The sequence below is a fragment of the Podarcis melisellensis genome, assembly GCF_964234715.1.
Source record: "Podarcis melisellensis genome assembly, chromosome: 3".
Classification (NCBI taxonomy): Eukaryota; Metazoa; Chordata; class Lepidosauria; order Squamata; family Lacertidae; genus Podarcis; species Podarcis melisellensis.
The window spans coordinates 53,242,486-53,264,811 of NC_138530.1; the positions used below are offsets into that span (position 1 = coordinate 53,242,486).

At 43.1% G+C, this 22,326-nt stretch overlaps 1 protein-coding gene across 1 annotated transcript in view; it reads left to right on the forward strand.

Moving 5' to 3' along the window:
• Positions 1–7,540: 7,540 nt before the first annotated feature.
• EZR (ezrin) overlaps positions 7,541–22,326 on the forward strand; it is a 36,579-nt gene continuing 21,793 nt past the window's right edge. The window contains exons 1-2 of the mRNA XM_081905715.1: positions 7,541–7,697; positions 9,564–9,660. Coding sequence (XP_081761841.1) covers positions 9,649–9,660 — 12 coding nt within the window. The 5' untranslated portion in view covers positions 7,541–7,697; positions 9,564–9,648. The remainder of the gene's footprint in view (positions 7,698–9,563; positions 9,661–22,326) is intronic.

Genomic DNA, 22,326 nt, shown 5'->3' on the forward strand with positions numbered 1-22,326 from the left:
ACCAGCAAGTCAGCCCTGTGAAAGAGATCATCTAAACTTATTACTCTGACTCTCCAGTGCCAGTGTACCAGTAATAACTCTGCATACCAAGGAAGCCAAACCTATTATTGTTGCTGTGTGCAATTGCATTTTTCCTGTGTCCTTCCACCCATAGTCAAATCTCCCACCCTTTCCTACACAAGATAACCTCTGCTAATAACTGTTTACAACCAATGCTCAAATCCTTTCTTTTCAGCTGTAAAGGTGCTCATCATCCTCACCTCATATATTATACTGGCAAGGCTTTGGGCCACACTGGGCACAATGGAAGCAGCCATGTTTGCTCAATCATGTATTTTCCCTGTTGCGATATAAGGCAAATATTGTTGTGTGAGAGATTTCAAAGGAAAGGAAAGCTAACCTTCAATCCCCGCCCCTCCCCACCATGCCTTTGCACACCCTGCCACTCATATACTCTTCTCCCAACCCAAATCCTATCCAGTATCAGTCTGAGGGAAAAAGAAGAAATCACAGAGAAGTACGGTCAAGGAGAATTTACTCTTCACTCGCAAACGCTCATTTGGATGTTAAAATCACACCCCTCAATCCCACTCTGCTTCATACATGAATGAGGCACTCACCGTCACATCAAATTTGGTCCAAAGCCAAAATAACTGCCAAAGAGGCTGTTTGTTTCCTTATTGTCTGTAATGAAAACAGCTGAGGACAATGGCAGAGACACACTTCAACATTTCCTCCCATACCTTGGCAAAACAACAAGACACTTGTCTTTAGCAACTACCTCTAAGGGTGAGAGGTTTCTTTGTTTATTAATGGAGATGGGCCTATCTTGGGTGGCTGCTGCTGAGCTACCTAGTGGCTGAGAGCATTGTATGGTTGTTAAAGAATTGGGCTTAGAGTCCCAGGTTTGAATTTCTGCCTAGTTCATGGGTTGGCCTTGAGCATATCACTCTCTCAGTCTAGTCTATCTTGCTGTAAGTGAACTTCTCAGAGGAAGGGACAGAAGATGCAATTTTGACACAAGCTTTTGTGAACTGCAACCTGCTTCGTCAGAGGTACATCACACATCTGATTCTAGTACACAAAAGCTTGTGCCCCATTAATGTGTTCTCTCTCTTTTGTGCACTGTTTGTTAAGACCATAAAGTCAGCTGTCCTGCCAGGCTTAGTTAGGTCACTCCCCACTCATCTTGGGAGAAAGGGTTATCAAGCCTTTGTTCTTCCATCTTCCACTATGCGAACCCTCCCAGGAAGGAGGTCTGGGCTTGTTGCTCTGAGCCTAGACCGCATGGCTTAAACAAGCCATCTTTGTGTTTCCATACAAATTATTTAGAAACATTCACCACTTGGGAATTTAAGTTTAACTGCCTGTGTTTTTCTCAATGCTGCATGGGAAAGCATATGAACCTGACCTTTGAAGAGTTTGTAAGTAAAACATCTTCACCTTACCAAATGTGTGGTCTCTTGCTATGCTAAAGGAAGTGGTGAATTTTGGAAGCAGCTTAGAAGGGGATATTTTAAAGGTCTTAACAACCCATGTTTCAATGCTTTGCTGCATATTTGGTGATTTTAAATATCTGCTGGGGTTCTCTCGTTAAAGAGTTCTTGCCCCCAAACCTGAATTTTAGGCATCCAGGAAATAATTATACTTAAATATTTTTCTTTAGCCAAACAAAAACCAGCAAACATCACATGGGACCTTTCCTGAACAGCAGTACAATAAGAAAACACAAACTACTTGTTATCTCACACACATTAATGCAACATCTCAATATTTTGGGATGTGGGAACGATTGTTTAGAAAAGCACATATTTGTGTATGTGTGTGCATAGGAGCTTGCTGGCTCAGAGACAAAGACCACAAAGCACTTTGCACTCTGAATTATTTATAATTTCTGAAGGACTCAACTAAATGTTTCCTTATTTTGTGATGATAGCTGTGTTGATTGCCAATTTGGCACCAACCAACAAAAGCTACTTTTCTCTGGGGTAGTACTTAAATGCATAATACATTTTGAAAAGCATTTGATTTATTTTACTCTCTATCCTGTTGCTTATACCCTGCCATCAGCTTCTTTGTCATTTATGATAACTTTATTGTTTTGATAGGTGGATTTTCAAACGTTTCAAATGAACAAAAATACCTTATTTCATCCTGAAGATGCAACACATTCTTGTTGTTGGCATCTCTCTGACTCAAGAGACAATGGAGTGTGCATCCAGGGGTGAAGCCAAACCGTTGCATTAGCAGTACTGAAGTGACCTCAGGGCGCAAGCTTGGGCAGTGTGTATGGAGGCCCTGAGATGCCCAGATGACAAAACCCCACTCCTAGCCTCGCTGATGTGGTCCAAAGGAAAGCAGAGCAATACGTCTGGCACTGGCTTGGTTGCAGGAGATGGGACTGCTTAGACAGGGCAGCTGTCTGGTGACCAAATGCCCCATATCTTTCTGATGCATTAAAAGGGTGGTGTGGAACCCCCAGGCCTATTTACCTGCCCATCAGGACTTTCCCCAGGCTATGTCCCTGCTCTGCACCATCCTCAAGTGCTTTTGCCTGGCTGGAACATGTTATTGAGCTGTGATAGTGCCCTGTTTGTCTGGCTGGAGGTGTGTGTGTGTGTGTGTGTGTGTGTGTGTAGAAATCACTGCTTTTTGCATCACTAGAACGCAGCCTATAGTATAAAGCTAGAAGTCACAGGCACTGCTCCAACCACATTTCCTCTGGTCACTCCCACCACTGGGAAACACCCCTCCCTCACCTTTCTGAAGGAGGTTGTCCGTGAGCAAATGCAGCACTTGGGGTGGAAACATTTCCCCACCTCTGCACAGCAATGAGCCCAAAGTTGGTAGCACCCCTGAGAGTGACCAAGCCCAGAAGCCTGGCGAAGAATCAGGGGTGCCTCTTTGGAATCCAGAACATGGGGGCAGTATCTAACCATTTCACAAGCAAAATAAATCTGGGGAAAACCAGGCCCATATGTAAAACATGTGTGATGATCACAAGAGTACTTTGTTGTGTGTGCAGTTACTGGGAGCAACAGCACATATGTATATAGCAAAATGCATGGGCAATCATCACACGGGGGAATTGTGTGGATGGAAGCTTCATATCCTCCACCACCCTGCATGGATGTAGGAAATGCCTCGTGTATGATTCATCCCTCCAGAGCTAGTGTGAAGACCAAGGGCACAGCTAGTGAAGGATGCTTGGTTGTGGACTGATTCTTAAATGCCCTGTCTCTGATTTTGTTCCTTATTAATTGTTCCCTGCCCTGAAATAGCATGTCCTCTTACAGACAAGGGCTGTTCTTTTTCAGCCGGAACTCAGTTCTCGCCAGCTCTCAGGTGGGTGCCATTGCTATTCTAAGAGCACACAGGTGAGTTCACAAACCTCTTTCTCTAGAAAAATAGCAGTGCTTACAGATTACACAATACTTCCAAACTGTATGCATTCAGGTGTTGTTTAGCTGAGAATAAATGATGGGAAGCAGTTTAGATCTAGAAACGCCTTGTACAGTGGTAACTTGGTTTAAGAACAGTCCTGTTTACGAAGGATTCGGTTTATGAACTCCACAATACTGGAAGTAGTGTCCCGGTTTGTGAACTTTACCTCGGTCTAAGAACAGAATCTGAACGGTGGAAGGGCACTGGCGGCAGGAGGCCTCATTAGGGCAAGCACACCTCAGTTTAAGAACTGTTTCGGTTTAAGAACGGACTTCCGGAATGGATTAAGTTCATAAACCAAGGTACCACTGTACTTGACTCCTTCCCATGATCTCCTCCACCCACTTTCTTCCCCATTTCCCATCTTCTTAATTTCCTCTTGGGATCACAGAGTGAGTTCTCCCAGTAGAAAATAAACCCTGGCTATTGCTTCTGTTCTGAAAGTCACAATCTCAGAGGAACATTTCCCAGAATGTGAGATCTAGGTGTCAACAGCAGGTCTGCAAACATGAGTTAATGTATGGCTAGGTGGATGAGAGGATGCTATAAATTCTGGACTGGACTGTAAGGAGTTTTCAAGAGAGTTGTAGATTTCCACATTTCCACCCCTGCCCCCTTTCCAAGGAACTCTGATTTGCATGAAAGGAATGCGGAACTGGACACAATGACAAAGAGCTGTCTTGGCTCTTATTTGTCCACTGCCTCTTTTGATAGTCTGACCCTTGGCCAGACATGAGGCAAAGTGAAGGAAAAGGGATTACTGTATATGAATGAATAGCCTGTTTCAAAGTAGCCAACAAGCAAAAGTAGTTAAATATTTTCAAAGGGTCATCTGTAATTTTGTTTCATGTGAATCACACAATGATTAAATGCAGTAACATTTTCAAAAGACAACAGCAAGAAGAAAACAGCATTTGTAACACAACTCTCTTTTCATGCCAAGAAACATTGCGAGAGTCCTAAGAAACACTGCGGAAGGCACTACTTTTCAGTACTTTCTGTGTGCTGTATTCATTTACACTGCGATTGCTTGTCTTGCACTGGTTTAAAGGCCTGGAAGGTGTCTGTTTCTTTGGCAAAAGGTGTACTAGAAAAGCACAATTGTCCTACAATAGGTTATCTACATATCAAAGAAGACCTCAACAGGTGCAGTGTGCGGATTAGCAGGTTGATTACTGCATAGTCCCTTAATGTACATGCACATATACTAAGGATAGACAATGGCTCCTTGGAAGGATGACCAGACTGGCAACTTCACACTTGAAAATTTTGCCAATATTCCTTCAAAATGCAAAAAATAAGGACAGGTCAGCAGAAAATAAGAACTGCCCCTGAATAACTAGGACAACTAGAGCCTGTATATATGAAAGATAATAATTGCTAAACTTTTTCATATTTTGTCTACTGTGTCTATGGTAGTGTAACTAGTGGCAGAATCCCGACCTTGGGCAGAAATTGTAAACCTATGGTCTTCCGGTTGTTTTTAGACTACAATGCCCAACCTCCAGTGGTGCAGCGGTATACTGTGAAATGCAGGCACCCACTCTCCCTATAGCCATGCCTCTTCTAAGACAGTAGAACAGTAGTCTGATGAAGAGTTCTGCTGAACTCAAAAGCTTACTGACCAGCTGAGTGCCTGAGGGCCCTGCCCTTGCCTCTCTCCACCTGGCCTAGGGTGGGGCCTGACAGGCTGGAGCAGCTCCTGGTGGACAGGCCACAAGGCCACTGCTGGACCTCCTGGTTGGCCTCTACACCAAGTGCCAGTCGCTGCTCCAGAGGGACAGACTTGTCTTGGACTTCCTCAAGTGGGAATGGGCCTCCTGATTATTGAAAGAAATGTGAGCTAGTTCCTCCTCAACAGTGCCTAGGCAGGCTACCTGGAGTCAACCTCCACCTTACCACTGGCAGTAGGCCTGAGAGCCCCATCATCTCCACCATGGCCCGCTACTCAGGACCCCAGCCAGCACAGCATCTGGCTGAGCTGGCTTAACATAGGTACTATGTGCATTTGTGTATTTGAATGAACGGTTATGAGTCATGGGGCTGCAGAGATTGTGTGAATGAACTTAGTGCTTAGCTTCTATTTTAATTGCTATTTTGTTAATGTTTTAAATATTGTTTAAAGGATTCTAAATGCTGCATTGATTTGTTAATCACACGACCTGCCATAATTGTGAAGTTTAGCTTATTTTTTAGTTGCTGTTCTGTTAAGTTTTTATAGATTGCAACTGTTTTATTGATAATTTGTTAATTATTTTATATGATGTATGCTGTATTCACAATGTACTATTATGTTTTATTATGTTATGGTTATTTATTGGTTGTAAGCCACTTTGAGATTCATTTGAATGAAAAGTGGCATAGAAATACAATAAATCAAATCACTTTTTTGTAACTTTTCAGTTAGGGAATTCAGAATTTTTGAAACGGAAAGTGACACTTTAACATTTAGCCATGCATACCAGTATCACATCTCTCTTCTTCACTTATTTTGTGGGTTTCTCTCTTGGGGGGGTGAGGAATCTGTGGCACTCCGCATGTTGCTAAACTACAAATTCCAATTTATTCATTAGTTGTTGTGTTGGCTGAGCTGATGGGCTGATGGGAGCTGGGAGCCCAACAACATATTGAGGGCCAAAGATTCCCTGCCTCTGCTTACAATGATCCAGATTGATGGATCATAAGTTGTGCAGGTCTGGGCGAGGAAGTTCAGCTTCTTGCTCAGCTAGGAAACTCAGTATGTGACCTTGAGTCATGTGCTCTTGCTTAGCCTAGCCTACCACAAACACTTACTGTAAGAATAAATTAGGGAAACCCATGTATGCACCTGGAGCCTCTTGGAGAAGGGAGGGGCATACTGGCTTGTTTTCTGTGAGCATGTTATGCCATGGCACCCTTTAATCAAATTCCCAGGCTGATCAACATTAAAACGAAAAATGGCAAGTTTACATTACAAAACACACACAACTCTCCCCTTAAGAAGAAAGCAATGTCTCAAAGCAGCATAAACGCCGTCAATAGAATCAAAATTTAAAACTAATTGCACAATCCTGTGCCTCTACTTAGAAGTTATTTGAGTTTATTACTTGCAGGTAAGTATAAAAACCAATCAAAAACTGCAAAGAAATGTGCAAGATTTCAACTTCGGCAGAACCGGATGATGAGCAAATAAATAAGCAGTGAAGAAACAAAAACAAAAGCGTGGGAAAAGCAACTTAATCGTCCGTCCCCGCCCCCCCTTCTGTTTTGTTTGGGCTTCTTTTTCCCCCTGGTTGTGGTTTATTTTGGAGGAGCGCTCTATTTGCTCAGTGTCGAATTTGAGGAAGAGTTCTTGCACACTTCTCCTAATTTACAACCTTCTGCATTAATACCGCTCAGCTGGTGCTGATGCCTAGGTTGCAAGTTCGATCCCCATATGGGACAGCTGCATATTCCTGCTTTGCTGGGGGTTGGACTAGATGATCCTCAGGGTCCCTTCCAATTCTGCAACTCTTTTTTACAGGAAATGGGGCAGAACCGAAACTTAAACCTTCAGTTGTCTGCTGTCCGGGGACCTTTATACAGCACTATCAAAACTTCTGGGGTTCTGGTTTGTGCCTGTTTGTTCGTTGTCTCCAAGAACCCTGTTGCTAACGAGCATGATTGCTGACCCCTTAAAGCCTCGTCAAGTGGCAAAGGAGTTCCGCAGACGCCTGTTTCGCAGCAACAAAGAAGCGTGCAGATTAGGGCTGTAGTCTGGAAGATTAGGACGCCCTAGAAAACAAACCACGCGAGAGGGGGGCTTGCAGTGCAGACGCCGCGGCCGAGCTCGCTCTTTATTCGACTTTTCCGGCTCCTCCGTTCTTCCTGCAGCCGTCGAGCCCCTCCCTGTGCAAATCACAGGGCTTCGTTAGCAGGGCCCGCACCATCTTGCAGGCGCGCTCGGTCTCCTGCGGCGGCGTCGCCTCCGCCTCTTCCTTCCGCAGGTTCGCAGCGCTCCGAGCCGTCGAGGCGGGAGGAAGGCGCAGCTCGAGCGCGCGCGCGGCTCGGGCTGGCTGGCGGAGGGAAGGCGGGGTGAAGGGCAGGCGAGGCGAGACCTGTGGCGCTTGCCCGCGCAGCGGCGCGTCAGCCATATTGCAGCAGCAGCAGCCGGGGAGGGGCAGCAGCGACGCCCACACGCCCAGAGGACCAAGAGCGCAGCCTGAGCGGACGCCCAGTACCAGCCGCAGCAGCCGCCTTGCCTGGTCGGAGCCACACGGACCTGCCGCGGCGAGGTAAGGACCCCCGGACGAAACCCCGCCCCACCCTCGACGGTCCACACGGGAGTTGGGGGGGGGGGGACCGGGAAGGAAACTTGGCGGCGACCAAGTGGCGCGAAGTTGCTTTTGTGGCGCTGCAGCCAGCCGAGGCTTCGGCAACAGGTGGGGCGGCGGGGGATTAGCGCCCGGCTCTTCTTCCGAGAGAGGAGTTGGCGCACTTATTTAGCGCTTCTCGAAGCGGCGCGTTTGCATTCTGCCCAAAAAGCCTCGTTAAGTTTTTCTCCTCCTGCCGCTTTCCAGAGACTCTTTGGGCTTCTTGAAGCTGAACCGGAAAGTGCTGCTTTTCTGTTCCGCCTCGTTTGAGCCGCCCTGCCTTGCATAGCCCGGCCCGAGTCAGCCTCGTGGGAGAAGTAACCCCCCCCCCCCACTAGTTCAGCGCCTCTTACGCCCAAGGAAGTGGGGAAAGGATTTGCCGCTTAAATCCGCGCCCCCTCCCTTGGGAATGCCCGCAACAGGATTATTACTCACATCCTCTGCAAACCGGCCTATTTCGACTCTGGTCTTGAATTCTTTGGATCTGGGGGTATTAAAGGAGTGACCGAGGCAGCGATCCGAAGCGCGCTTTCCTGGGAGTCGGCCCCATTGAATCCCACGGGATTTATTTCTGAGTAGAGGTGGCTGGGATTGCGCAGCTTGTTCTTACTTGTCCCGGGGTTGGAGAAAGGGTGGGTCCCCTCCCTGAGCCAGGGATGAAATATTGGGGGGGGGGTCAGGTAAGCGATCACAATAAGCGCACGCAAACCGTTTGGATGGCAAAGTTCGGGGAGGGTGCTCCCTCGAATATCTCCTTGGCGTTGGCTCCTATGCCTCCCTCCCTTTCCATGCCATGCACGCAGGTGGGGGTGGCGGGGTGGGAGCGAGTTTTGCTTCCCGTAAACGGGAGTGAATACGAAACTCCGTCGGCGGCAACTCATTCCGGAGTGATTAATGCAAGTGCAAAAAGCAGAGCTACTGATAATACGCGGGCCGGTTCTTCCTCAGCGTTTCGTTTGACGAGGGGAGGAAGCTGAAGCAGTTCCTGTCTGTGGGTGAAAGACTGCAAGTTACATCAGACCTACATTTTGAGCTACCGGGAAACTCCCCTTGCCCTGCCCCGTTTCGAGGCAAAATGAAGCCTTGACTCTGTAAGGTTGTTCCCCGCCAGCTTCAGCCCTTTATTGAATGTGGGGACTCGGTAGAATCATTGCCTGCAACTTGCTTGCTTCAGAGCAGTCTATATGCGGGAAGGGAGGGGGGCGGGGAGGTCCCTGGTCTTTATTTAAAAGGGCTGTATACCTAGTGAATTACTGCTATGAGGTCTTTAAAGCAGAGAGACTTTGAACGCAGACCGTTTCCCTTTAAGGCTTAAAGTTTTAAGTTAAGGGGTTTAGTTGATTCCATGTTGCTTGGATACTTGTTCTGTAAGAGACCACTGTTTGGAAAAACTTGAAATATGATTAACTCTCCACACACACGCACACACATGCATGTCCTTGAACATTTTTGAAATTGTGGTTGTTCCTATGGGTGTGGCTGAGCAAATGACCTTCTCTCCTTGCAATCAGACTCCTCTTTCGCTGGGTGAGGTTGCTGGCTTTATGTTTTTTTCTATAGGGGTTGGCGTAACTAAGTAATTATTGGTCATGAGTGAATCATCCTTGCTTACTTAACCTGCTTAAAGCTGCAATCCTATGCACATTTATATGGGAGTGTGTCCAACTGAGCACACTGAAGAGTTACACCTGAGTAGGCTTAAGTAGAACTTCTCTATTGAACTTGTCTCCCCACGCCTTGCACCGTAGTTTAACTTTAGTGTGTTATTTATTTGGATTCTTTGCGCAGATCTTGTAGAAGAAAGGAGGAATATCCTTAGGCTGCTGCATGAATATTTGCTTTTGGACCAACAGGAACACTTCAAGAACCGAAAATGCCAAAACCAGTAAGTGCTTCCACAGAACCTTACACTGTTCATTCATTAGTGCTCCATTTAGTTGTTTTTCTTAGGACAAGAATTGTAGAAGTTACAGAATTGTAGTTGGAAGGGAACCTGAGGATCATCTAGTCTAACCCCCTGCAATGCAGGACTATGCAGTTGTCCCATATGGGCATTGAATCTGCAACCTTGGCATTATCTTAAAGAAACTATACTTTGAAAATTTATAGCACAGCTGTCCCTAAATATTGTTGAACTACATCTCCCATGATACCTGACTGGCTGAAGCTATTGGAGTTGAAATACAGTAATATCTGTCCAAATTCAAATAACATTTTTGTTCTGTCAAAAAGGTGACATAAATTATCCTTATACATTCTAATGAAATTATTATGAAAGTTAAAGTAAAAAATTCTTACCTCTATTGTAAAAAACCCCATTACCTGATTGAGGCTATATGGGATTTGCCTCTGAGTAGGCATGTTTAGGATTGCATTGTAAAAAAAGAACAAACAGCAGGAACTTGTTTTTTTCATATCCCACAGAAGGTAGGAGTTGTGTTTACATATGAACATCGGTCCATACTGATGCTTTTATGAGTCTGCCATGTTTTATATGTTTACTCTCTAACTTTTATACTCGCTGGCTTGAAAGTTAATTGAATCTAAATTTAAGTTTGTTATACTTCCCACCCCCACTGTGTAATCGCATTCAGCAGAATCCTAAACATGTTTACACAGAAGTAAGTAAGCACTGTTCAATAGGGCTTACTTCATAATTGCACTTAGGTTTGCATTTCAGTAACAAAACATCAAGCAACTAATACTATCTGTATTAGGGCTTAACATCTCCTCTAGCTGTGGCCCCTTTTTGACCTTGCACTGTGTGATCACACTGAGAGTGACTTTTCCTGAATTACTTTTCACACCAAGTCACAGGTTGCATGGAGACAAAGAATTTGCTTCTCCTGCAGAATTCGTATCTAAGGAGCAGTTTAATAATGAACTTGGATTTCAGAGGAATGGCAGAGTTCATTAGCTTGATAAAGGGTGTTTTCTTCAAGAAAGAAACTATAAAGTGTTAATTCAGCCTGCGTAAATGGGTTATAAAATGACTCAGTTACTTTACCTAGAGATTAACTGTACACATTGGATGTTCATCAGTTCAGTTAAAACTCCATGGATGCCATGTGAGTTCTTTGCCATGCCTATGGGGAGCTGGTTTGTGTGGCGGTGGTGTCTTGCAAATTGCCACACTCAAGTTTAAGTTCTGGCTAGCTACCTAAAGACTTGGTAGCACTGTAATCTGCAAAAATTATTGACACTCTTTTCTCCTTTGACCTCATAACTGTTGTGGCAAGAGGTTATGAATAGAGCAGGGTCGTTTTTTCATTCTGAGGGCCTTTTTCTTTCATGGACAGTTTTCCAGGGAGCTGCATGCCGTTGGTGGGCATGGCCAGAGCAGCCCATGTGTCGGTTGTACTATAAGCTACATTCCAGCTACACAAAAGTCAGAGGTTTCCATGCACGCATCCAGGCAAGCAAGAGGCATTCTCACAGTTCAAGGATACATTCCAGCCATGTAAAAGCACCCAAGGAGGGTGCAGAGCAGGCATAGTGATGGATTGGTCCGGGGGAAGTCCTGGGGGTCAGATAGAGTGGCCTGGAGTGCTGCATTTGACCCCCAGGCCTGAAATTCCCCACTCATGGCTTATTAGTTCTTCAGCCATTTATTTCAGCTTCCCACAGGGGGGAAGTTGTGGCTGAAAAGCTGTTTGTGCTACTGTTAAGCAAAGGAGCTTTTCTCTGTCCTGGAGATCAATCCTGTGCACACTTACGTTAGGTGTAAGTTCCGTTAAACTTGCTGGGACTTAATTGTAAGTAATGTGTAGGATTGAGCTGCTATAGCAGAGATATGTTGGTCTAAGATGATTTGATTTTGCAGAAAACATTGTGAAACACTTCCCTTCTTCAAGGAAGCTTTTGCCATTGCTGCTGCTAGTCTAAATCAAGGACATTTGTCACTACATATGTGTGAGCGAACAAACAGAATCAGTCCCCTCAAGAAATTAGGACCAGCTCCCAAGTCATTGAAGTCTGACAGGGCTTAGTGAAAAAAATGTTTTTGTAATTTTTCAAATATTAATTATTATTTAAAATGTTTTTAAACAACTCAACATCCTTACAGATCCCAAGGCAGCATACAAAGGGCATGGCTGACTAGCCATACCAAAATAAAACGCAGTAATACAAAAACCACAATCAAATGAAACAATACATGTCCCAGTCCTTTGTTGCTGCCAAAATGCTGGTGAGATCCATTTTCTTGATTTGAACTCTTTGATAAAGAGCCAGCAATAAATAAATCACTGTCATCTTTTAGACCATTAGGAGGGTGGGTTAAAATGGCAGGATGAGTTTTTAGTGAGAAACTACTTCCACTGTAGATGGGTAGGTTTTTTTCCCCCAGCTGCTGCATTGCTTCACAGGTGTGGCAAGTTGGAGTGATGTGGATTGAAATGGTTAAAACTTTGACTTGAGAAAAGGGAGATAAATATGTTTGCCAATTGCTGATAACTCCGTTTCCACCCTTAGAAACTGAAAGGTTTACTTCATTATGTGTGTGACAGCTAGCTCTCTGTTCAAGGCAAGCTACTCTTTTTGTCCACATTTCTATTAAAAAGTTGTGACTAGAGATGGAAGAGAAATTAGCTCTGAATTTTTACGTGAATACTTCAGAAGGGTAGCTTTCTTACCTTTGAAACAATCCTCAATAACTGTTCCCAGTTTAGAGATGAAGGAACTAAAACTTGAGTGTGAGCTGCCCATGGCTATCCAGTTAACTCAGAGTTTTGAATTGGTGTGTTCTCATCATGATTCTGAGGAGCAGCTAACCTGTTGCCCTCCAAGGGTTGTTGGACTCCAGCCAGCATGCTCAGTGGTCAGGCATGATGGAAGTTGTACAACAACATGGAGGGCCATAGGCTAACCAGGCCTGCCATACAGGTTTGTGGAGAAGGTGTGAGGTCACTGTAATAGAAATAGGTCATTGCCTGAAACTTGTAATGGGAACAGAATGTTTATAAGTCTGCCATAAGCACAAAATACCTTTATTAGATTAATATTGGATTCATACTGATACTTTCCAAGACAAAATGCTATACCTTAACTTCAAGGGTATCCATGCCCCCCTACATTTCCTCCTTCCTTCCTTCATACTTTTCCATTCTCCCACTCCACCCCACACCCGGATGTTATTGTAGTGATGTTAGAAGTCCACTTCCTATGTAATCTGAGGCTTTCTGCCATTTTCAATCCAGCTGGATAGAGCAGTTAGGTGAATTAGAAACTCAAGTTCTGTGAGAATGCCCTACCTCGACATGACCTCCTGGGCTCTGGTTAGTTACACAGAAACATTTCTGTAGGTTGAGGAAAAGTTCCTTCATCTAATCATCTAAAGCTGCTTACAACTGTGTTCTTAATTGTGCCTGAGCTTGACCTGTCAGCTGACAAGTAGAGCAACAGCTAGTAGAGGTGAACTTGTTCTTCCTTCTCTTGCAGTCAACAAATGTCTTGAGAGCTAAAATTCTGACCTGGTCTGCAAGGTAAATGGGGAAAGCCAGCTATCACCTTTCCAGTAATTTCTGAGCTGTGTGGTGCTGCTGGGGATTTACAGGCATGGATCTGTGATGGTTCCTACCAGAGCAGTGTGTGCACAGCTTTCTACATAATCAGCAGTTAAGTAGCTCTTTGACTGATACAGTTATTAGGAAAGGAGAAAAATCACCATGGGGGATTACCTAGCTTAAAGTTATTGCTGATCCACCCGTTTCAAAAGAGCGAAGTTTAGTTTCGGAATTCTCCCCTCTCTTTGCTCCAGCTCTACCCTCTGCAATTGCTAATACCGCTGAAGAGAGATGCATATTTGTTTACAGGCTCACAACTGGAAATAAGGTTGCCTTTGCAGAACTGAAGCTGCCCAGAATTCTTTACAGGCATTTGGGCATCCAAAGATTCCTTCCCTTGGATAATGGGACTGTCTCTATAACATGGGCTGGGAACCTTTGGTCCTCCAGATGTTGCTGTAAAACTCCCATAATTCCTGGCTATTGCTTATGCTAGTCTGAGCTGGAGCTGGCAGGTGTTGTAGGTCCAGCAACATTTGGCAGACTACAGGCTCCCCAAGTTTGCCACAGAGAAGCAGAAGCTATGGGTGCAACCCACCTTTATCCCAGCTTCAGTTCTATGAAGTTCATTGCCGTTTTCAGTTTAAAGATGAGGAAACATAGGCAAGTCACTCTGCCAGCCTGAGGCTGTGACCCTAAACACTAGGAATTAAGCCCAGTAGAACATGGGGGCTTATTTCCAAGCAGTGTTATGGGCTGAAAATCTCTCATAAGTTCATTAGTAACGATGGATAGATGCCAACTGTAAATAATACCATATTAGGCAAGCTTGGACGTTTCAACTTTTTTTTTTAGCTTAAGTTGTTAGGAGCTGGAATCGGGTGTAGGTCAGCAATAAAAAAACCAACAACAATAAAAAAACCAACAGCAATAAAAAAACCAACAACAAAAAACCACTGTGTCAGTTAAGTTAACTCCTTATTCAAAGAAACCAAAACAGCGCAGGGCTAGTGATCCCAGCCATGGGCGTAGCCAGGATTTATAGAAGAAGAGGAGGAGTTTGGATTTGATATCCCGCCTTTCACTCCCTTTAAGGAGTCTCAAAGCGGCTCACAATCTCCTTTCCCTTCCTCCCCCACAACACACTCTGTGAGGTGAGTGGGGCTGAGAGACTTCAGAGAAGTGTGACTGGCCCAAGGTCACCCAGCAGCTGCATGTGGAGGAGCGGAGACACAAACCCGGTTCCCCAGATTACGAGACTACCGCTCTTAACCACTACACCACACTGGGTGGTGAACCTCAGTTACTTAAGTATTTTTATTGATTTACCTTGGCTATGCCCATGATCCCAGCAACTCTTCCCCATAGGTCTTTCCCCAATGAGGCAGTTGTGAGAACTGAAGTCTGCCCCCCCTTCCCACAGCTGCTTAAGTCCCCCCTCTGAGTTACAGTCTCAGCAAATACAAGTAGATACTCTGGGATAAATTAGACTGAACTGATATGAATAACTTATTATTTTTTTTAAAAAAGGATAATCTAGCAAATAAAAATTGGTACTGCACTAGGGAACAAAAAGTTAAAGCCCATATCAAACATGAGGATATATTTCCCCATGGTAATCAGCTTCTGTAAACCACTATGGTATTTTTTTAAAATGGAAAACAGTTTAGACATAAGTACTCTCACCGAGGTTCCAATCTGCACTGGGCCCGTCACACCTCCTGTATAAAAAATTATTCCCACAACTGTCCATTTCATGAATGGCTTCATATCTGGTATGGTGCCTAGACATTCTTGTGTAAGACCGTCATTTAAGACCTGTCTGAAAATACCAAGTGCTAAAATAAAATTGTACACTGATTCACAGGGCAGAGCTTGTTGAAAGGCAGCTTAAACTTTAATTCAAAGCAAATGCATTGAAGTAAAGAAAATATTAAGGTACAAATACTAATATGAGACAGGCTCTAGAGATTTTTATATTTGCCTATGTATGAGGATATCTTTACACAGGCTGGGCAGAGCCTAATGAATTAGTCTCTACTTCCATGTACAATATGTCCTGCTTTTCCAGCAATAGCAAAAAGTGTGTACATGGAACACATGGATAAAATTATATTTGGCCCTGTTCCTTAAGAGGGTTGACTATACTGTTATGTTCATGAGAGCAGGAGGTACTGTTGAATTGGGCATATGGTGGAACAGTTTTTCTCTGCGTATTAGCCAGAAGGATGTAATTACTAGCCTATTTCCAGTGCCTGCCATCAAATGATTGCTGCTTTCTTTTCATTCACCACATAGTCTATACGCTTTCTTTGTATTTTAGAACACTTCCTAAATAAAGCTTAAGCCTCCATTCTTAGCATAATCATCTCCTTTTATTAATGAACTACCAATCTGCATACAGCTGTTGCAACAAAGAAATCTGATTAGGGAGGAGTTTGGTACAGTCGGCTGCTGCTTTTCTCTGTGTTTGGCCTCGTACAAAGAGTTTGTTTAGTCTCTTATAGTATGTGTGGCGCAAAGGCACATGAATCATTTGTCACCCAAAACTGGACAGTACTATCCTAATCTGTGTAGATATAAACATTTACCATTTTACAAAATGATGCAGCTAGCTTCATCAGAGTTTTCTTCTACATTGAAAATCAGTTCACATTAATTTAACAAGCTCTATGGGCTTGGGGGAATATTAATATTTTGCAAAAGTAAAAAGTCATGACTTTAGTCCCAAATCTTGGATGTTAACCACAGCAAAAAGTATCTCTTAGAAAATCCCATGATATTTGATCATGATACATACCACCAGGTGCTACATTCCCTGGTGACATAAAGTATGTAAGCAAAGATTTCTCCCAAATATGATGAAGCATCATAAGTTAGAATGACAGTTCTTCAGTCCAGGTGAAAGGCAGTTAAAAGGAGGTTTATAATTTTTTTTAAAAAAAAAATAAAACACCCGCTAACGGTGCCTCAGTCTTATATGAACTTTAGTTTATTGGCTCTCATCCAGTCCACTACTGAGGCAAGACAACTGTCCAGCACTTCCACCGCCACTCCTGCAGATCTAAAGGAGAAGCAGAGCTGTGTGTCATCAGCATATTGCTGACAACATACTCCAAAACTCCAGATGACCCCACTAAGTAGTTTTATATAGATGTTAAACAGCATGGGGAATAAAATTGAACTCTGAGGAACCCCACATTGAAGGCTCCATGGGGCCGAAGAGCACTCTCCAAGCATCACCCTCCCGAAGCAGATTATTCTCTTTTTAGACACCAAAAAGCATTTGATAATGTGGAGAAGCAGCATTTTAATTGTTTCTTGAACCTTTAAAAATTAGCTATTTTAGATGTTGGAATCTGTTTTCAGTAAGGGTCTTTTCAACAATCAGGTTTTTTTTCTGGTTTCTGTTATACAGAAGGGCATGTCAAAGTTACTCCTCCTCCTGTTATTATTTGTGCTTTCATTAGAGCCTTTGCCAATTGATACTAGGAAGAACAAGGTGACATTTGCAATATAATGTTATCCCTAGTGTGTCTGTGTTACCCGATCCTAAAGCTGATGGGGTTGAGGGGCAAATAAGTTCCAAAATATAAATTACAGTAAGGTTGTGGAAAATTCTGGCTCATTGACTGGAAAAAGAGTAAGCGAATTAGTTTATTGCTTAGAAAAATAGCAGCTATTTATTGTGTAAAATACTTTTTCTTATTTATGAATATTGCCATTCAGGTTAATCTTTCTATCTTGGAAATGTATCTTTTCTTTTTTTTAAATTTAGATGGGCAAATATGTCTCAACAGCTACTCTAGGAGGTTCTTTATCAAGTTAATAGAGGAGCCTAGGAGTTCTTTATATTTAAATATACCATCAAGCAGTTGAACTTGCTTCAGTGTATGACTGGTTTCATCCATTTGAAAAGCAGAACATGATTTATTTTTTTAATGACTCAACTTGTTTGCTTTGGTTTCAAAAATGGTTACGGCCCATGATGTGTCAAACCTGGATTCTATTATTGCCTTATTTACATTAGCGTTAACTTAGATCATGTTGAAGACTATCATTATTTACTTCTGTGCTATTAAAAAAAAACCAAGTCACAGAAGTTCTACAAAATCTTTGAAAACATTACAACATGGAAGCACATATTTAACTTTCCTGTACCAGGAGTAATGTAGAACTTGTCTGAGGTTGGGGGCATTCAACAGAACTCCAGATACCCAGTAAAGGAGTGTGTGTTGGCTATAGGTGGCAGTGGTGAGATATCGGGCCGGAATCTCTTTATCTTAGCAGTTCTTCTCAAGCCATTCTTAGAAACCCTGAGTGCTTCTTCCAGTCAACACAGTTAAAAGAAGCAGTGAAAAACAATGAAATAACATTGGATAATATCCTTCCTACATCCCTCTCCAAAGCACTGTCATTGGAAGTAAAAAGGATAAGCATTCCTTGGTTGGAAGCTACAATTTTTGTCACCAAAGTGCGTGCACGCACACACTTTCTTCCTGCCTACCATTTCCTTTTATGGAGAACTGGGGAAGAGTATCTATTTTTAATGATTTTCTGTGTCCCTCCAAAGCAGACTTTCCAAATGTGGTTCCTTCCAGACATTTGGCCTGCAACAGCCATCAGTCCCAAGCAGCATAGTCCATGGTCAGGGATGATGAGAGTTGTAATTAAAACCATTTGGAGAGAACCACATTGTAGAAGTGTCCCTTGAAACTTCAGGAGTGGCCTGGTTCACTTCAGACTGCTCTGGACAAGGTCTGAATCTCTGGATGTTGGTTTTGTCCAAACTGAATGCATAACCCTAGTTATTCCTGTTCCGGTAAATAACTACTGCAAGAAGAAGATTGAGGCTAGAGCATGAAAAAGCTGATCGTATGGTTGCATAGTAATTATTGTATTGCTAATAGGAGCTAATAAAGGTGACTGTTGCATTGTGGACAAGCAATGTCTGTAAGAGAGTTTTCTCCATTTGCAGAAGCCATTGTGAAGTGTTGTGTTGAGAACTGGTGACATGTGTTCTGTCTTGTAGCCATTATGCCCAGGAATAACACTGTGGTAGTTATGATGAGGCTTGTAAGCTTTCTCCTGGGGTTCCCAGTTATCTTGCTATTCCATTTTCAAGGGATATATGGAGGAGGTAGTCACTGGTCTTCAGTTACAACTTTTCCCATCCTGCCTTGTTCTTTGTACTGGTCTAAAGGGTCGTTGTAGATAGGCCCTGTAAAGTTTAACCTTGGGATTTTTAGTTCCATTGAGAATGCTGAAAGTTACATTTATTTATCTACCACACTAGTGTCCACAAAGGGTTCCTTCTGTTAACCTCCAACACAGGTATGTGGAAATTTTGGCCCTCCAGATGTTGGTGAAGTACAACTGCCATCAATTCTAGACAGCATGGCCAATGGACAGAGATGATGGGAGTTCAACAAAATCTGGAGGGCCAACTGTTCTCTATGCTTACTCTATGTATAGGAATCTGCTTTTGAAAACTGAGCAACCCTATCTATGGCAAAAAAAAACCCCCACACGTGTTATGTCTATCAAGGTACTGCTTCATTCTTGCTTAAGACAGCTGAGTAGGTGATAATGTTTTGGAGTGCAGTAAAGGAAACAATAAAGACAAGCATAAGTATTCACCAATTCTGTTTCTTGCTTCTCCACTAGCTCCATTATTCCTTCTCCTAATAGCCAACTGTTCTTTAACCTGCTCTCAGAAGATGGTCCACATAATGTTCCTGACCTTGATGGACCTGGTGAAAGGCAACCTTTGGTGATTCTGAGATGCTTTTATATTATTATATTGTATATGCCTTTTTATTTATTAAATTTGTATACTACCCTTCATCTGAAGATCACAAGGTTGTTCACAATATAAAAATACAAAATGAGAACACAAAATACACAATAAAACATAAAATCCCCCTCCCACAAATGCTTTTAAAAAGCCATAGGATTTAATCAGCCAAATGTCTGGTTGAAGAGAACCATTTTTGCCTGGAGTCTAAAGCTATGTAATGGAAGGACCAGGCCAGCCTTCTTGGGGGAGAGCATTCCCCAGGTGGGAATGCTCTTTTCTACCATAGAAAAGACCTGCTCTTGAGTTGCCACTCTCTAGACCAGTGTTTCCCAACTGGGGGCCATGACCCTCTGCCCCCCCGAATATTCCAAGGGGGGCACAGGTGAAAATTACGTAAATGGGGGGAGCCACAGCATGAGGCTAGGGGGCCACAGGGGGAAGTGAGAAGAAAAGAATTTTTTAAATATATAACTCCTGATTGGCAGGCTACCTGCTTAGCATGTAAGGAGGCAATCCACCAGGGGGCGGCCTAGAGCTTCTTTTTTGCCACATGCATTTTCTTGGAACAGTCAGTTTCCAGCGGGAAAGGGCAACTGCTGAGACTCCCATTTTGACCACTGCTTGTAGCTGCCGCCAGTGCTGGACCAGGTGGCAGCCTGGGCCTGACTCCACAAGGCAGGTACAATCCACCCTGGCGCCTAGCAGATGAGGGTCTTTGGATGTTGCCGAGGGCCATCAGCCTGGCTCTGCCTGGCGTGGGGCGAAATCCACCCCAGCGCCTAGCCGAGCAGGGTTGTCTGATGCTGCTGGCTTGCATCCAGTAAATAACTAAGTGTCTGCTCAGAAGAAAGCTGCACTGAGTTCAGTGGGCCTTACTCCCAGGTAAAGGTGCGTGGGGCTATGGTGTTTTATATAGACAGCCTGGGCTCCTTCGGATGACAAGATCTTTTTGCATCAGGTCAGTGAGGACCGCTTGTTTTTAAAATTCTCCCATATATGCAGAACTCCCTGTGCGCCTATTGCAGACCCTTCACATGTCCCTGTTTTCCAGGGACCAATCCCGGATTTACAGAAGTTGTCCCAGTTTCTGGTTTGATCCCAGACTGTCCCACTTTTCCTTAGGACGTCTCTATTTTCACCAGAGAAATGTTGGAGAGTATGGAATTATCTGACCCCCACAAGCCATCTGAAGGCTGCCCTGAATAGGGAAGTTTTTATAATGTCAAGTGTTGTATTATGCTTTTATATATCTTGGAAGACGCCCAGAGTGGCTGGGGCAACCCAGTCAGATGGGCGGGATATAAATAGTAAAATTATTATTATGGAATAGGACGTCCTTATTTTCATCAAGAGAAATGTTGGAGGGTATGCCTTTGGACTGTTATCTGTAGGTTCCCCCCTCTGTGTCAAATCACTGGGGTCAAATAAGTGTTGTTTACTTTTTATAATACATGGAAGATGGCTCTCCCTCGGGAGGTTCTGGACTCTCCTTCCTTGGAGGTTTCAAAGCAGAGGTTGGATGGCCATTTGTTGTGGATGAGTTTAGCTGAGTTTCCTACGTTTCAGGGGGTTGCACTAGAGAGAAGACCCTTGAGGTCCCTTCCAGCTCCATGATTCTATGTTTTCCTGATTCAACAATATTTCATTATGTTCCTATCATTTTATGTAATTGTATTTTGTATAAATTATAAAAGTTATAACTAAAACATGTTCTGTTTACAAACAAAACAGTAGTTGCTAACTACAATATTAATGTAACATCTAGTTTGACCATTTTAAAGCACATTTTGGATGGTCTGTATGTGTAGTGGGTTAATCTGTGCATTTATAACTAATTTCCGAGGTTGGAAACATTACTGTTGTATGTATGATTTCAGGTTTAGCAGGTAAAGCCTTTTTTGTTACATAAAATGATGGAATAAAAGGTTCAGCTAAGGAGGATGTCTATACTCGGACTCTTAAGGAAATGCATACGTCTTTTGAACTTTCCTTAGTGGTTTAATTCAAATTTGCTTTATGTGGCTATTGGTTTTCTCCAGGAAGTGTAAACAATATAAGGGAGTTGCAGCTTTTGTGCTCTGTAAGGAGTATGATTATGTGCATTCCTTAAGGAGAGGCTAGAAATAAATCTTATCAGACCTGATTATGTGGGGGTTGGAAGGAGGTTTTCTTAATTGAAACGCCTTTAAGATTTATATTGAGAAATGGTTTGCTAAAGCCTTTGGAATTTGTTAAATCCAGTCACTATATTTCATGGATATCCTGGGATACACACAGAGAGAGACCATATTGCTTAAAAATAGCCTTTGTTAAATTGTGGGGAAGTGGGTGTGTGCTTGGAATGAGGATTAGAAAAACCCAAACATTCTTTAACACTTCTTCACTCTTGGTTTATCACACTAAAGATTAGATATTGAGAATGCATAATTTGCATGTATTCCTATAATACCTTCTTTTTAATTTAGAATGCTCAGAATAAGAGTTCTGACCACAACTTTCTGATGCTTGAGAGTAATGAAAAACCAGTATGATTTATTTCCTAGTGTTAATCTACAGAGATATAGAACAGGACAAATGCTTGATTAACCCATTGTGCCATATTGTCTAGCAGCCACTAACAGCGGATTAGAACATTTATAGAGAGCAAGTTTAGGAATGGAAGTTGGCCACCATCTCTAAATGGAGTATTCATGTTCAGATATACTATACCTCTAAGATCCAAATACTAGGTACAAACAAGAGGTGGCCTTTACCTTTATACCCTCTTTGTGAGTTCTGTGTTGAAACATTAGGTTGGCCATTATGGAAAACAGAATTCTTGACTAAGTGGGCTTTGACCTGATACAGTAGTGATCATATTAACTTCTGACCCACTGGGGTCTTCTTATCTTGGATTGCAGAAACATAGGTTTCTCATGAACAACATTAGCTATACAGAAATGTCAGTTGTCATCACGCTATGTCCGCAAACCGCTCTCTGCTCATTTTCTGCTTCAACCATGCTCTTTTAAAAGAGGCAACATAACCGTATAGGGAGAATAATTAGCATGCTTTTACCTCTTTAAAAACCCAGAATAACTCCAACTCTTAATATAACAGGGAGACCTGTGTTGTAATTTAAAAGCCTTCCCTTAATGTGGTCAATTCCTTGCCCTAATTCTAAAGGGATGTTAATTAAGATGTCAGGCTTCATACTAATCGTAGCCCTGGCTTAGCATAACACTATGCACTGGAAGAATGAACACTA